Here is a 13565-nt window from a genome sequence, read left to right on the forward strand (position 1 = left end):
TTGTATTCGCTCGAATCCTCCCAGAAGGTATGGGTGTTGGAATAGTATGCGCCTCTGCATTATTGCCAACTCATGCTGCCTGCGTAGCCTCTAAGCTAACACGTACCAAGTAAATGGCTCGAAGTTGGGGGTTCCTGAAGCATTCAAGGATCTTTCTGATATGTTACTCAAAAGGGTGCTGCTGGGTGCATTCTAACCTTGATAACTAAGATTCTCAAGCTCTCTTACTCGGTCTTACTTTCTAGGGCTCACCTAGACCGACACATTTGCTAAAGAAACCCGCAAGGCTAATGCTTCAGCAAATAACCCTATATTATACTTATATTATCCTGCAATCAGTGAACAAGGGAGGATCATTATTCAGGCGGTACCTAGAGAGTTAGCTATTAGTGATCGTATTATTAATTGCAAATTGTTCAAGAAGTGGGCATCTATACACCGCGATTCAAAATAGCCGTTAAAGCGTGCGCCAAGGACTGGCCAAGAAAATCCGGTATATGTACATCGTACTACTGTTATTTATAGACAACTGTATGTGTAGGGGAGAGTTAAGTGTATACCTAGGTAGTCATCGAACAATAATAGGTACAAGCACCCCGGAGTTCAGCGCCGACAAAGCCGGAAGAGTTAAGGATGTTGCGGCCCTAGACCCACCAACCCCTATTTAGCTCAATCAGTTTATAAATCGTAGCTTCGGCCGCGTACATGTGGATCAGACCCATCAAATCCGAATGAACATTTGCATCTCCAACGTCTCTTCTTTAAATATGCCCTTCTCACCTCTCGACCCATAACCCATGGCTGAGGCTTCAACCCGTCGGTTTCTGCTGAACCGAACAATACAAATATCAATAGTTCTTCTACTGTTCCTGGGCGGTTTCGCCAGCGCAGATGTGCCAAACAGAATCCAGTCGGAGCGGTACGCCCATGGCTTCGAAGGCGCATTCCCATTACAGCGGTACTACTCCGCGATGATTTCAGGGCCGATTTTGAATTTTTGGCAGCAGAGTCCGGAGTGTCAAGATGGGCAATATACTGTCATTGCGCCTCATGGCGATGCGGTACATCATTCTGGGCCGATGATTCTGGATCAGGACGGTCATCTCATTTGGTACCAGGAAAATAAGCAGTCGTTCAATGCGGATATCTGTACTTTCAAAGGGGATAAATATCTTAGCTTTTGGGCTGGAAATGATTCGTTCGTTGGACATGGCGAGGGGTTCGGGTACTTGGTGAGATTTGACGACAAATACATGATTGTCATGATTGTCAATTTGCTGCTGACTTTTGCTTTTCAAGGTTAATTCTCACTACGAGGAAAAGTATAAAATCCATGGCGCAAATGGTCTCCAGATGGATTTACATGAATTTCACATCACTAGCGATGACACTGCGCTTTTTACCGTTTATGACAAGATCCCCGCAGACCTCCGTGAGACAGACGGGAAAGAAGACGGATGGATATGGGACGGCGCCTTTCAAGAAGTAGACGTTGAGACGAACGAACTTCTCTTCCAATGGCACGCATCGGATCACTTCACCTTTCGCGAGGTCGAGCGCGGCCGTGAAGGGAACGGAGACAGCGAAGACATGGCATGGGACTGGTTCCACATCAACAGCGTTGACAAGGACGAGCATGGGAACTTTCTCATCTCAACCAGATACCTAAACTGTCTTGCGTACATTGACGGACGAACTGGGAAGGTTCTGTGGAGACTAGGAGGTAAACAAAGCTCCTTCACTGATATCTCCGGTGGCGCGGCGTCAAATATAAGCTGGCAGCACCATGGACGCTTCCAGCGAGATTACTATACTAGCACCACAAGGGCAATTTCTCTCTTTGATAACGCCTCGCGCGGGGAGGGTGCACCCGAGAACCCGAGTCGGGGATTGATTGTCGACGTCAACGAGAAAGATATGACTGTGCAAGTGCGCATGCAGTACTGGCATCCTGAAAGGATCAGTAGTGCCTCACAGGGCTCACTACAGATTTTGAAGAATGGCAACGTACTGCTTGGTTATGGGAATAATGCTGTGTGGGTAGAGTTTACTCCTAATGGACAACCGCTCTGTGAAGTAAACTTCGGCCCACGTCAGGGTTTCAACACAAGAAATATCATGTCCTTTCGCACTCATAAGAGCGACTGGATCGGCCTTCCTCGCACGAATCCAAATGTTGCCTTGTCTGGTACCCAGGTTTACGTTAGTTGGAATGGAGCAACTGAGGTGGCGACCTGGGTGCTACAAGGTTCTGCGGGTAATTATTCCAGTCAAGAAAAGACTACTGTGCGACAAATTTCAAAAAGAGACATCAGCCGAACAGGATTCGAGCCCATCACTACTGTGTCCAAGACCGGATTCGAGACTATTATTCTCATTCCCAAAGATGCGCAATATAGCTTATTACGAGTCGTTGCACTTGATGGCTCTGGTGGCTTCCTCGGTGCAAGCAGTTCCTTACATTGGGAACCGGAGAAGATGAAAAGTGAACTTGCGTTATTTGAAGGGGTGGGGAAGGGCGATGATAAAGATGAGGAAGAGGAAAAAGAGAAGGAAGACGACGAACAAGAATCTGCCAATTCTGGACACCACGTCTCGCTTCCACTGGTTTTTGGAGTGGCTTTCTTGGGTGTGGCCCTCATTGCGCTATGCGTCTGGCGTTTCCGTCGAAATTTATCTTATATCATTCACAGACGCGACTTCAGCCGCGGACACTCTCACAGACAGAATGGGGAGTGGTGGGAAGCTGTCAACTTGAACGATGAGCTCGAGGAGTTGAATGAGCTGGACGAGCTCGAGAATCTCGAGTCCGAAGACCGAGATGATGTAATTTTATTGCGAAGAAGTGAGCATGAGTAGTGTATTTCTGTCATTGTATAGTATGTATGCATTTCCAGGGTTCCCAGCGTTTGCGATTTGCCTAGGTAATTAATCATTGGGTCAGCGTTGAGCATTGGTTGCGAGGTTTCATTTCAAGTATCTTCCAAGGGATCTACCTCGCATATTTCAATACAAAATCGGATCTCAAGTATCCATCTATGAATAACGGGCTACCTAGAGACCTAAGTGTTCCGAGGTTCTGGCTTTTCAAGATTGGTGTTTGACCGCGAGCTATATTACAACTGGGGATTTACCCTTCAAATATTAATATAGTTTAAACCCATATCCAGATAAGCTCGTGTGTTTTCAATCTTTGGTGCTTCCGAACTCCAAGGTTGTGGTAAAAGAAGGTTAGCATGAAGATCTGAACCTGATCGTTATACAGCGCATTCAGCTACCTAGTGCAGGTAGAAGCCAGATTTTGATATCAAATTTAGGATACTGACAGGGTTCAATTATGAGATACAGAGATAAATGAGTAGGATAAGAATCATGACAAACAAAATGACTTCCGCTTCAAATGCATGCGAAGGGGAGAGGCAATTAGTACATGGTGGCGATCGATGAGCACACGGAGCGCTCCACCCCGAGATGGAAAAAGTATCGGGTACTTAATGCAAGAACATCACACTGAATCCCATTCTGATAGTGGCTTGGCCGCATGCTTACGCTTCAACCTTGGCTTGGCTTACCCCATTTCCGTTGATCGCGATACTGTCAAGTGGGGACTGGGGACGATCTGTGGACTTGCGCGTCCGCAGGGTCAGTGGGTAAAAGTGCTCTTCCTGTTCTTCCTCCTCACTTTAAGATTGAATTGAGTTAGGATTAATCTTCTAAGATTGCTCAAGATGTGGGATAACTCACGGCAGCTTCCAGGAAATGTAGTCTTCTGTTCCCAATCCCTCACGACCTTCCTGAAGTGATGCGAAATCGCCGGGTGTCATCATGCCAGAGCGATCACGCGGGGAACCTGGAACAGACAGAGGTCGAGAAAGTTTCTGCTCAGTTCCTCCAATGATGTTGAAGTAATCCTCAGATCCGTCAAACGAAGAAGGATAGGCTAAGTGATGATGATGTCAGTGGGTATTTCCAAAAATTAAACGTGAACCACAACGACTGTACCTCTGCGTAGGGCCAACTGGCGGGCCTTGACGTACTCCAAGCCCATCCGCTTCCAATCGAGCAGATCACTTAATCGTTCAGTTCGGTTTCGCTGGTTGATACGCTGGCGCCGACTCTTCATGGTAAAGTTGTACATGAACTCGGTCAATTGATTGACTGAGTCGTCAACTCCCTTTGAGCGGCGGTCGACAATGTAGATACCATAATCCGAAGAGTTCTCAATAAGCTCCTCCATATAGCATCCAAAGCCGGAGAGATTAGTTGTGATGCTGGGAACACCCATGACTGTGCATTCCGCCGGTGTATATCCCCATGGCTCGTAGTAGGACGGGAAGACTCCCAGGTGGGTTCCACGAACAAAGTCATCGTAGTCTAGCGGTAGCACTGGGTTGGACGAGTTCAAAAACTCTGGATGGAAGACAATCTTAACACGATCGTAGGAATTGTTAAACATTTCAACGCGGCGGAGCTGGTTCAGGATAGGATCCTCCGAATCGTTGACCATGTTGTGAGTGACAATTGGCGGGAGACTATGGCGCTTCATCGCAAAGAGTCGACGACGCAACAGCACTCGATCCTGGCTGGTGATGAGATCCTTCTCATCTGGCATGTTCTCTCCTTCCTTCCATGACAGACAGCGTTCATACATACGCTTTCCAATGCCCTTTTCGATGTTCTCAATCGTATCACGGAGAGACTTCACTACTGCCTGGCCCTTGAGCGACTCCACCGTCAACGAGGATGTCTGAGCCGGCATGATGATGAAGGCTACAACGGTCATATTCGACCCGCTCGTTTTCAGCCGGTGGTTGAGGCGAGCCAGTCCTTCAATGAACATGTCCACACCCTTATTGCGGTACTCATACCGACCAGCGGTGAAGAGGTAAAGAGTGTTATCCAGATCAAAGTCATTGTGACCGTAGAAGTGTCCACGGACAAAGTCGTTTATCTTCTCCTTCGCCTGCGAGTGTAGGTTCTGGAACTCGTGCATTGCAGAAAACTTCTTGACGTTCAGACCATTGGGCAAGACACCGTCGGGCTTGCGCTTGAGCAGGTGTTCGCTTTCAAAGGCGGTGATGTGTGAGACCGTTGTAAATACGTCGCAGCTATGGGCGGCAGCTCGTTCAATGCAGTAGCGGTGGTAGATTCCACGCTTACCAGCCTCGGCATCCACATCAAAGTACTGCAGGTTGTTGTAGAAATCAACCGATCCGGCACAGAGATAGCGACCCAACAGTGTAGCGTGCGTGGTAAAGATGGTGGTGAGGTCCATGTGTCGCTTCTTGGTCAAAGGCAGAGCTACACCAGCGAGCCATTCATGGAAATGGGCAACGACCGCACGGCGACGCTCATGAGCAATGTACTAAAAACATATCAGTGTTAACCCTTCGCATTCAAGTCACTCCGGTCTAAATATCAATTTACCTCTCCTAAGAACCATGCAACCAGGTATCCAAACACAATTGCCTCATTGGTCTCGTGATCGGCTGCGGGAGACGGAATGCCAGATGCATTCCACAGATCGCCTTTCCACTCGTCCAACCAACGGTAACCCGTGCCGGTATTAATGAGCAGCACGCGAGGAGCACCCTCAATGAGCCAGCGACCGTAGACAATCTCAATGCCTCGCTCTTTCATCGACTTGATGGTGTCGCGCATAGCTGGACTGGCCGGAGTGAGCTCTTCCACCTCCACCGCTGCGGATGACTTGTTGAGGGGACCGATCATGGTGTATCGTTCGCCATACTCCGCCGTGGTAACGGGCGCCTTTGACTTGAGTACCGAATAGATACCGCCGACACGGTTGGCTACCTCGGTAGCAACCTCGAACAGGATGTGGTTGCGCACATCGCGCTTGACGGGCTCGTCACCGTTCTCTTCAGCCATTGCAAATAGCAAATCGCGAACCACAAGTCTGTTTTTTTTTCTCTAGTAAGAGAGTAAATTAGTTAAAGAAAGCAGAGATGCCAAAAGAAAAGGAAAGAAGGAAAAAAAAAAAGACAACGAAGACAGCGAAGACACGGGGCGAGAAGCTTGGACAGCAAATGAAGCTCGGCCTCGGTCTGTGCGGGGGTACTTTCCCCAAGAAAAGGCTGGGGTAGTACCGTTTTCGCCAAAAAAAAAGTGTGAGATAAATCAAAAGTCAAAGGATTTACCAAGAGTCAAGACTAACTGTTAAAGCGAGGAAAAAGAAAAGATTCGAAAGGATCTTTCTGGCCTGAACAAGTGGCTGTCCGGGGTATGGTACAACGCTCTTCTTCCGAATTTGCAATTGCGTCTAATCAAGTCATGAATGTGGGGCTGGGAATCTGTTGAGGTTCTGAAATCAGAATTGAGAATCCAGGTTGATTTTATCGAGAACAGAGAAGAGGTGAAGATGAAGATGTGAAGGTTACATTTGGGTTACATTTCTATCTACCATCTTAAATGGGACTATTCCAAGGTTATTTTGAAAACCTCATTTCTTTTCATCTGTATATTTTAATTGACAGTGATTTAATGGCGCCACTTTCCAATTTCGAGCAAGTTTTTAGTTGCATTTTTAGCCATTTTTAGCCATTTTTAGTCTGGGGAAATGACATCAGAAGCGGAGTATATCGTGCACGAATGTGATTGGTTGGGATCCAGATATCAACGCATCTTCGCCTTTAGCGGACAAAGACTGTCCCTAACCTCACATGACATTTACTCAATTGACTCTGAAACTCCAGATGTGAGCTCAAAGAGAACATTGGAAGCTGAAGATGTATATATACTTCTCATCTCCCCAAGCTTCTCGTCTTCTCTCTGCTGATTTTCCATGGGGAAACATATTCAGGTGAAACCAAAGCATTCCCCTAAGTGTCTCATTACAACTTTCCAAAAAATATCACATCAAATCTGGACGCGACTCTGGCATAAGCAGCCTGCCCAACCTATCCGATTCCCATTTGAGCCAAGTCAGGTTCAAATTGAAAGCTCTGTGTTCTCGGGATCATCATCATCTTCTTCTTCTTCATTGGCATCATCATTTAATGATCTAGATTTTCAAGATCACAGCACTGGAGCTCTTACCGAGGATGATATCCCACAGGTCGCCATATTCAAAACCCTCAGGGTAATAAATCCTGACCCCTCGTCATCAGGACATAGTAGCAGAGATACACTGAAATCATCGCCTGATATTTCAGGTAAACACCGGTCATATCTCCACCGTCTTCCTTCTCTTGACTTTGTGAATAGCCCACTACCTCTGTCGACAATGGTAACCAACGGCATCCAGAACCTGAGATCATCAGTACTTTCTGAGAGCTGGCTTAACCTTTTCAGGACTCACACTTCAGATCCAGATTCAGCTCCAGCTTCTGAAAGCTTACCACGTGCACCACTATCTTCAACCCGTCAAGAGAACTCTCGATCGTTCCAGTATTTAGATACTTCTACTCTTCGTTCACGGGAAATTAACGTTTTATCTGCTCAAATTCATGAGTTGGAGGGCCAGCTTATATCTAGAAATCCACACACAAGCATAAGACCGGAGCCTTATCCTTTCCCATCTTCTCTCATAAGATTTGAGCCACTTCGCAGAGAATGGCACAGGTACATTTACGGGTCCCAGATTGAATTCTATAGTGAGTTGTCTTCTGAAAATTCAAGATTGGAAACCATCAACGAGGGCTGAGCGCAGACACACCGGGAAGTTAAGTCCTTTTGAACAATAAAGTTGACAGAGACAAGAGGAGATATAGAGGATGTGGATGAGGAGATAGAGAGTTGTCAAGTTGTTGAGTTGTATTACGTGAATATGACATTAAGCGTGTGACTTGATCTGTTAGCCTTAGGCTAATATCTTACGTGGGTTTCCATGTATTTAACTCGGGCCAAGTCTCATTTTACGCCAAGATGGGCTGAGAAAAATATGAACGCTAGTAGCCACTAAAGCGCTCACCTATCTCTCACTTTTCTTAGTTCTAATATTATTTCACCCTTTAAGAGCCGTATATGCTTTTAAACTCATGTTCTTTTGATTTTGGCTACCTGTAAACTAGGAAGTATAAAGACATGTATGCTCTATACTCTCCCTTAATACAAAGACTAAGATAGTAGCATCTTTGAATATCTAACAAATGTAAAAGCAAAAGAATACAATCCTAAGAATCAAATTAGCCTCAGCATCACTTTCTAGGTTATTTTTTGAACTCTACAGAACAGGATGGCCCGAACTGAGCGATTTACCCGATATCAGACCGATCCGCCAGCTTCTGCCATCGTTCGTTATGACAAAATGAGACAACCGGCCATTATCCTGAAGCACGCCTTTACAATGAGAACGGCGAGTATCATATAAAAACTCTATAGGGGAATGTTGTAACCATAACTGGACAAGATTAAAGAAGAAATAAATAATTGCGAGGGAGCACTATCAGCATCATCAACAGGCGATTTAATTTTTGAATTTTCCTATTAACTATTACCAGGAAGTACCAATTGACAAAGTAAACTAATGGGGCCTGGAACGAGAGGAGCGTTGCTCTATCAGTCACAGCTGAGATAACATCTATTCCTACTTATCTAAGGTTTATTATAGAGTGCTCTCAAAATATGTGCTGGCTCCTGAATCTCATCCGTCAGATGGTGTGAAAGGTTTCTACAAGCCCACGATTTGCTCAGTATGAGTAGACAGTAGTATTTATAAGAATACCGACCTACCCCTATCGTGATAAGTGTCGTTCCACGGAGCTCCGTGGGTCGAACTTGGAGCCTTTTCAAGTCGAGTATAAGTTGATTTTTTTTTAAAAAAAAAAATAAAGATTGAAGAAGAAGCAAAAACACAAGATTCCAATTTAACAGCATCCCATCCAGCATATCATGCAGTCTTCTCTGACTGTGGATCCATTTATCAATACTATGATTACCTAGGTAATTTTGAGGGCAAAGTTTTCAGAAAACAAAAAAGTAACCTTGTGGCTAAGCCAGGCTATCAATTTGGAGGGTTTGTGTATATAAAAAAAAACTTATTCTCCATTTCAGTTGCGCATTAAGGCTCTGGATCCTCCTTCGCTCCTCGTCTTCCATTCTCAAATCAAAGCCAAGTAAATATTGGGAAGCCCGAAGGAAAGGTAGAGCTATAAAGGAATCTGATCAGCGGGTTAGCTTCTAATCCTAATCATGACCCTTTCTTGCCAGTTTATAGAGTAGCATGTGAAGCTAAAGTGGGAACGTACTCCCAGCCTAATACAGCTTCAAGTACAATAAACCATGCTACTCATCCCTGTCTAGATTGTCTCAATTGTGCCTATATCTTTTATTATGAACGGGTATTGAACAAGGTCGCCCTCCGATATCCTAATACATGTCTTTTCGAAGAGAATGGCGGATATTACATGAAAACTCAGGATGGGGAGATCGTGGCTCTTGGCTGGTGATGATCTGAGCACTGAGCTTGATACTAATTTAGGTTTAGGTGATGATGTGGATAAAGGAACGGGTTTCTCTAAAAGAGAAGACGGCCGGGATTGTGGTGGCTATAGAGATGTGTACACATGAAGCCACCCTCGTTGCTTAACTAACACCCATTGCTTTACCTATAATTATTGTCATGTATGCTATTCTAAGAGTAAGTGTCTCTGATGCTCAGATAGGTCAATGGCATTCACATCTATGACTTTTTTATATTTACTTTATGTAATCAAATATTCAGTGATTCATAGTAGTAACAGTGATCGAGAAGATCAATTATGAGGTAAGGTAGTATGCACGAAAATGGTAATTATATATGTAAATAACAGATTTTCATTAGACCTAATCTGTACGGCAACTGGAAGTTTTTAATAAGTCATATTGGAGAAGAGGAAAACCAGAGACTACGTCTACGTCAGGTTTTGATCGAACCGGGTAAGTAAGCCGTAGCATTCCAACCTTACACAACTGCAACATCATAAAATCCTTGGAACTCAATAATTCAGTTGTTTCTAGAAGATTCAATTTCCCTTGCATTACATCGGAGAATTAATATCGAGAATGTGAAGATCTGGTCCATCGATCAATGAAGTCATTGTGGGGTTCATGACTTCACTATGATATCAAGCCAGCATTTGAATTATAAGAAGCTGGCCAAAGTCCGTCTCAATTTACTCTTAACTAAACCACTCTAAGTGAGAATTAAAGGTAAATCCGAAAGCAGTCCAATGGCTAGCATGCAGACTATATTAACCAATGTGGAATTTTCAGCTCCATCCAACTCTTCAACCTTAACTCTACCACATCTTAACAACCGTCATAATGGTCCGCGGCGCTGAATACGACAACGGAGTCCCTCAGAGCGACAATGCTATTGATGCTGGCACAACTAAGGTCCATGGCACTGGTGCCACTGTAAGTAAACCCATCTGTAATTGATTCTTCATGGACAAGAGCTAACCCAATTCCCTCTAAGGATGCCCCTTTAAGCCGCAAGGTCGCCCCATTGCCCGAGGAGACTGGCTCTCAACGTGATGTATACAGTGGAACAGGGGGCGCTGGATCTAACAGCGGAAAGGGCGGTCATGAACCCAAGACACTGGGTGAGAACAAGGGTCGCGGTGCTCAAGGTGTAAACTAAATCATATATGACCTTCTAAATTGCCATGAATTACGTGAAGACTCTGTATAATTTGCCATCACTAAATTTTTGGTAGACATTTCAAAGCTCCGCAACTGGAGCTCTCGTAAGATTTTATATATAGATACTCAATCCTTGATGGAGATGGGGAAAATGGAAAATCCGCGTCGTCACCTGAACTTTCAAAATGGAAGCCTTTGTTTGCTTCACATGGACAGAAAAGACGGCGAGAATTGAACTTCCAATGCCGGTCGTTGGATTTCTCGCTGTGTTCTGGAACAAAGCCAGGCTCATTCCGAGGGCACCTAGAGTTCTCACCGAGTTTACCAGTAGATAATGGAAGAATCAACCGTGAAGATAGGATAGAGGAAAAGGTACCTATTTTGAAGAGTCGTGTCTATTTCTAGATAATGACCATAACTCAAGGCGAAGTGATTAGAAGTATGAATCTTTGGATACAAACGACATTTGAGCAATTCCAATCCAGAAAGATCAATTGTCATTCTATTTTAGAGATGAAACAGCTGAATAGTACAAATACACTGGATATCATCCAGATTTTTCCCAATCAATTATGGCAAGGCGGGTTCCCCCATTCTGATGATTTTGCGGATAATTATTTCGTTTCTTAGGAAATCTCCATGAGTGTAAGGGAAAGCATCTTTGAAGAGGTCCCCCATTATAGGTATACTTTCTTAACATTGCTTCATTAAGCTCCGCTTAAGAATCAATTTGGCCATGGATCTAGTTCTTGTGTCTTAAAGATCTTGTCTAGAAGCTGTCTTTTCCGATGCTGCCAACGTACTCTGGGGATGAAATCAGGCGTAATTCTTTGAAGTGGCCCCGTAATTCTTCAAATATACTCTTCTCATATATTGGAAGTTGCTTCCATGCTGAAAAAAATGTTTGACTGATAATGCGCTCTATGACGATGAAGTTATTGCCTGTTTCTGGTTCAAACTAGATAGCGAAGACCTAAGGAACGGGAAGTTTGTTTCCTCTCGAACAAATAACACGTTTTGTCCCTCCATTAGATTGACGCCGAGTCCATATTTGACAAAATAAATGTTGGCTCACTTCTACGATGGAGAATTTTCGATCTCGGTGTCAGTGAGTAAAGGATAAGGCAAGTCAGTTCTATAAAATGGAAGGTCGACGGTTGTCGTTATTGTTGAGGTATTCACGGGTTAGAAGGTAGAAAGAAGAACGCAACAAAGCGGCCTCTAATTTTGTGATTGCTGTCCTCGTCACGTAGTCAGTACTTGAATGAATTCTGGATTTATACGTATTAACAACAATCAGCACACACCCGGGTGAATTCATCGATACGGACGGCCATTAACATCCGTGTAGTCTACTTAGGTAATTAAACACCTATTGAGTGCGCCAGAGAGTTACCTGCTCAGGTGCGTTCGACTGTGCCTACGATAATAATTGACAAGGTACACACTGGTCCGAAAAGCCATGTTCCAGCCCAGATACCCTTATTTGTCTTAGTAATTGAATAAATAAGTCATTGTTTCATGGTCGTAGTAATCAAGCCGACTCTACTGTTCACTATGGCGATAGAGGTAGTGCCACCCCTCTTTCTGAATGTCCTGGCGCACCTTGTAGTTATTTTCCGCAATCTCCAAGAGTCCCAAATCCATGTCCACAACCTTGAAGCCTTCCTCTGTGCCCATTTTCGATACAGGTCCCACAATAGGAAGAGTGACCTGGGACAAACCAAGGAAATCCTTTTCAGGACCAGCAGCATTGACAAAAATGATACCACAGGTGTTCTCAAAACAGCGAGATGTCAATGTGGAGTCCAGGAAAAGCGCCTCAGAAGCTGGGTTGTAACGCAATGCCTCAGCAGAGGCGTCATGCGGGGTCCCTGGAGAGATCAGTTTTCGACTTTCTTCATACAAAAGAATGAATACGTACAAAATGTAGGAATAATGACAATATTAGCTCCGTCCGCAATCAGCTCGCGGAAAGCTTCAGGGAATGCCAAATCCCAACAGATCAGCATTCCGACTCGACCGATGGGGGTATCAATAGCGACATGACGCTCGAGCCCTGATGAAGTGAGATGTGGTCGCTCGGGGTGCCAAATATTTTTCTTGCGGTATGAGCCAAGAACAGATCCATCGTTCGAGATGAAGTATGCGGTGTTAAAAAAAGAGTCAGCCCGGTCATGTCCGTGATGCTTCTCGATGATGGTTCCTGGGACCAGGCAAATGTTTAGTTCTTTGGCGAGACCCTGGTACTTTCTTAGGTACTTTTCAGCATCACCAGCATGAACAGCCCAACGGGGGTCTTCGGGAGCCCAGCCGCTGAGGTGGTACCTACATCAAAGTGTCAGTAGATACTATTATGAACAACAATACAAAAATGGAATGTCATACTCGGGCAGTACAGCTATCTCAGCACCATCAGCAGCAGCCTGGATAATATAATCACATGCTTTTGCGTGGTTTTCTTCAATGGCCAAGGCCTAGATATCATCAGTTATGACTTTCTACGTCATGAGATTGCCAGTGCGGGGGCGGTGATCATCGCACCTTGATATGCCACTGAATGATTGCGACGCGGCAAATGGGTGACATTTTAATTAATTGGACCTTGAGAAGATCCGATACCTAGGTATTCTGAAGACCAAAGGATCTTCAATTGGTGTATAAAGGTAGATGATGACTTCTTACCCCAAATGACTCCAATAGATAAGATAAGGCATTGGATATGTAAGGTGGGTCCCGGGACAAACCACCAATCATCGTCCAACATGAAATGCTGCCGCCGAAGCCTATATAGATCGCGTTTCTAGTATCCGCACCATTTAGCACACCTACTTTGTATGTGAGAATGGATTCGCACAGAGAATATTAGGACCCCTAATACATATTGGGTCGTACTTTTTGTGTGTCGATTCCTGATTCCGTCGAATAGATAGTGATTAACTGCCAAAATGCCACCATCAAGTTGCTGGCTGCTATCTAGG

The 13565-nt window shown here is 44.7% G+C and overlaps 4 protein-coding genes across 4 annotated transcripts; 2 read left to right on the forward strand and 2 right to left on the reverse strand.

Annotated features, from left to right (window-relative positions):
* Positions 1–797: 797 nt before the first annotated feature.
* N7495_001327 (arylsulfotransferase family protein) lies at positions 798–2859 on the forward strand (the record flags this gene model as incomplete). The annotated part of the gene is made up of 2 exons (XM_057203997.1): positions 798–1232; positions 1300–2859. The coding sequence occupies 2 exons, from the start codon at positions 798–800 to the stop codon at positions 2857–2859; spliced, it is 1995 nt and encodes a 664-aa protein (XP_057068070.1).
* Positions 2860–3545: 686 nt separating this feature from the next.
* On the reverse strand, positions 3546–5889 carry N7495_001328 (glycogen [starch] synthase; the record flags this gene model as incomplete). The annotated part of the gene is made up of 4 exons (XM_057203998.1): positions 3546–3681; positions 3745–3940; positions 4003–5365; positions 5428–5889. 4 exons carry the CDS (start codon positions 5887–5889, stop codon positions 3546–3548), a joined length of 2157 nt encoding a protein of 718 aa, XP_057068071.1.
* Positions 5890–10263: 4374 nt separating this feature from the next.
* N7495_001329 (uncharacterized protein) lies at positions 10264–10582 on the forward strand (the record flags this gene model as incomplete). The annotated part of the gene is made up of 2 exons (XM_057203999.1): positions 10264–10356; positions 10418–10582. 2 exons carry the CDS (start codon positions 10264–10266, stop codon positions 10580–10582), a joined length of 258 nt encoding a protein of 85 aa, XP_057068072.1.
* A 1547-nt stretch (positions 10583–12129) lies between these two features.
* Positions 12130–13173, reverse strand: N7495_001330 (carbon-nitrogen hydrolase family protein; the record flags this gene model as incomplete). The annotated part of the gene is made up of 4 exons (XM_057204000.1): positions 12130–12458; positions 12509–12912; positions 12973–13061; positions 13129–13173. 4 exons carry the CDS (start codon positions 13171–13173, stop codon positions 12130–12132), a joined length of 867 nt encoding a protein of 288 aa, XP_057068073.1.
* Positions 13174–13565: the final 392 nt, after the last annotated feature.

This window comes from Penicillium taxi, assembly GCF_028828555.1.
Source record: "Penicillium taxi strain IBT 34144 chromosome Unknown utg000001l_segment0_segment0, whole genome shotgun sequence".
NCBI lineage: Eukaryota > Fungi > Ascomycota > Eurotiomycetes > Eurotiales > Aspergillaceae > Penicillium > Penicillium taxi.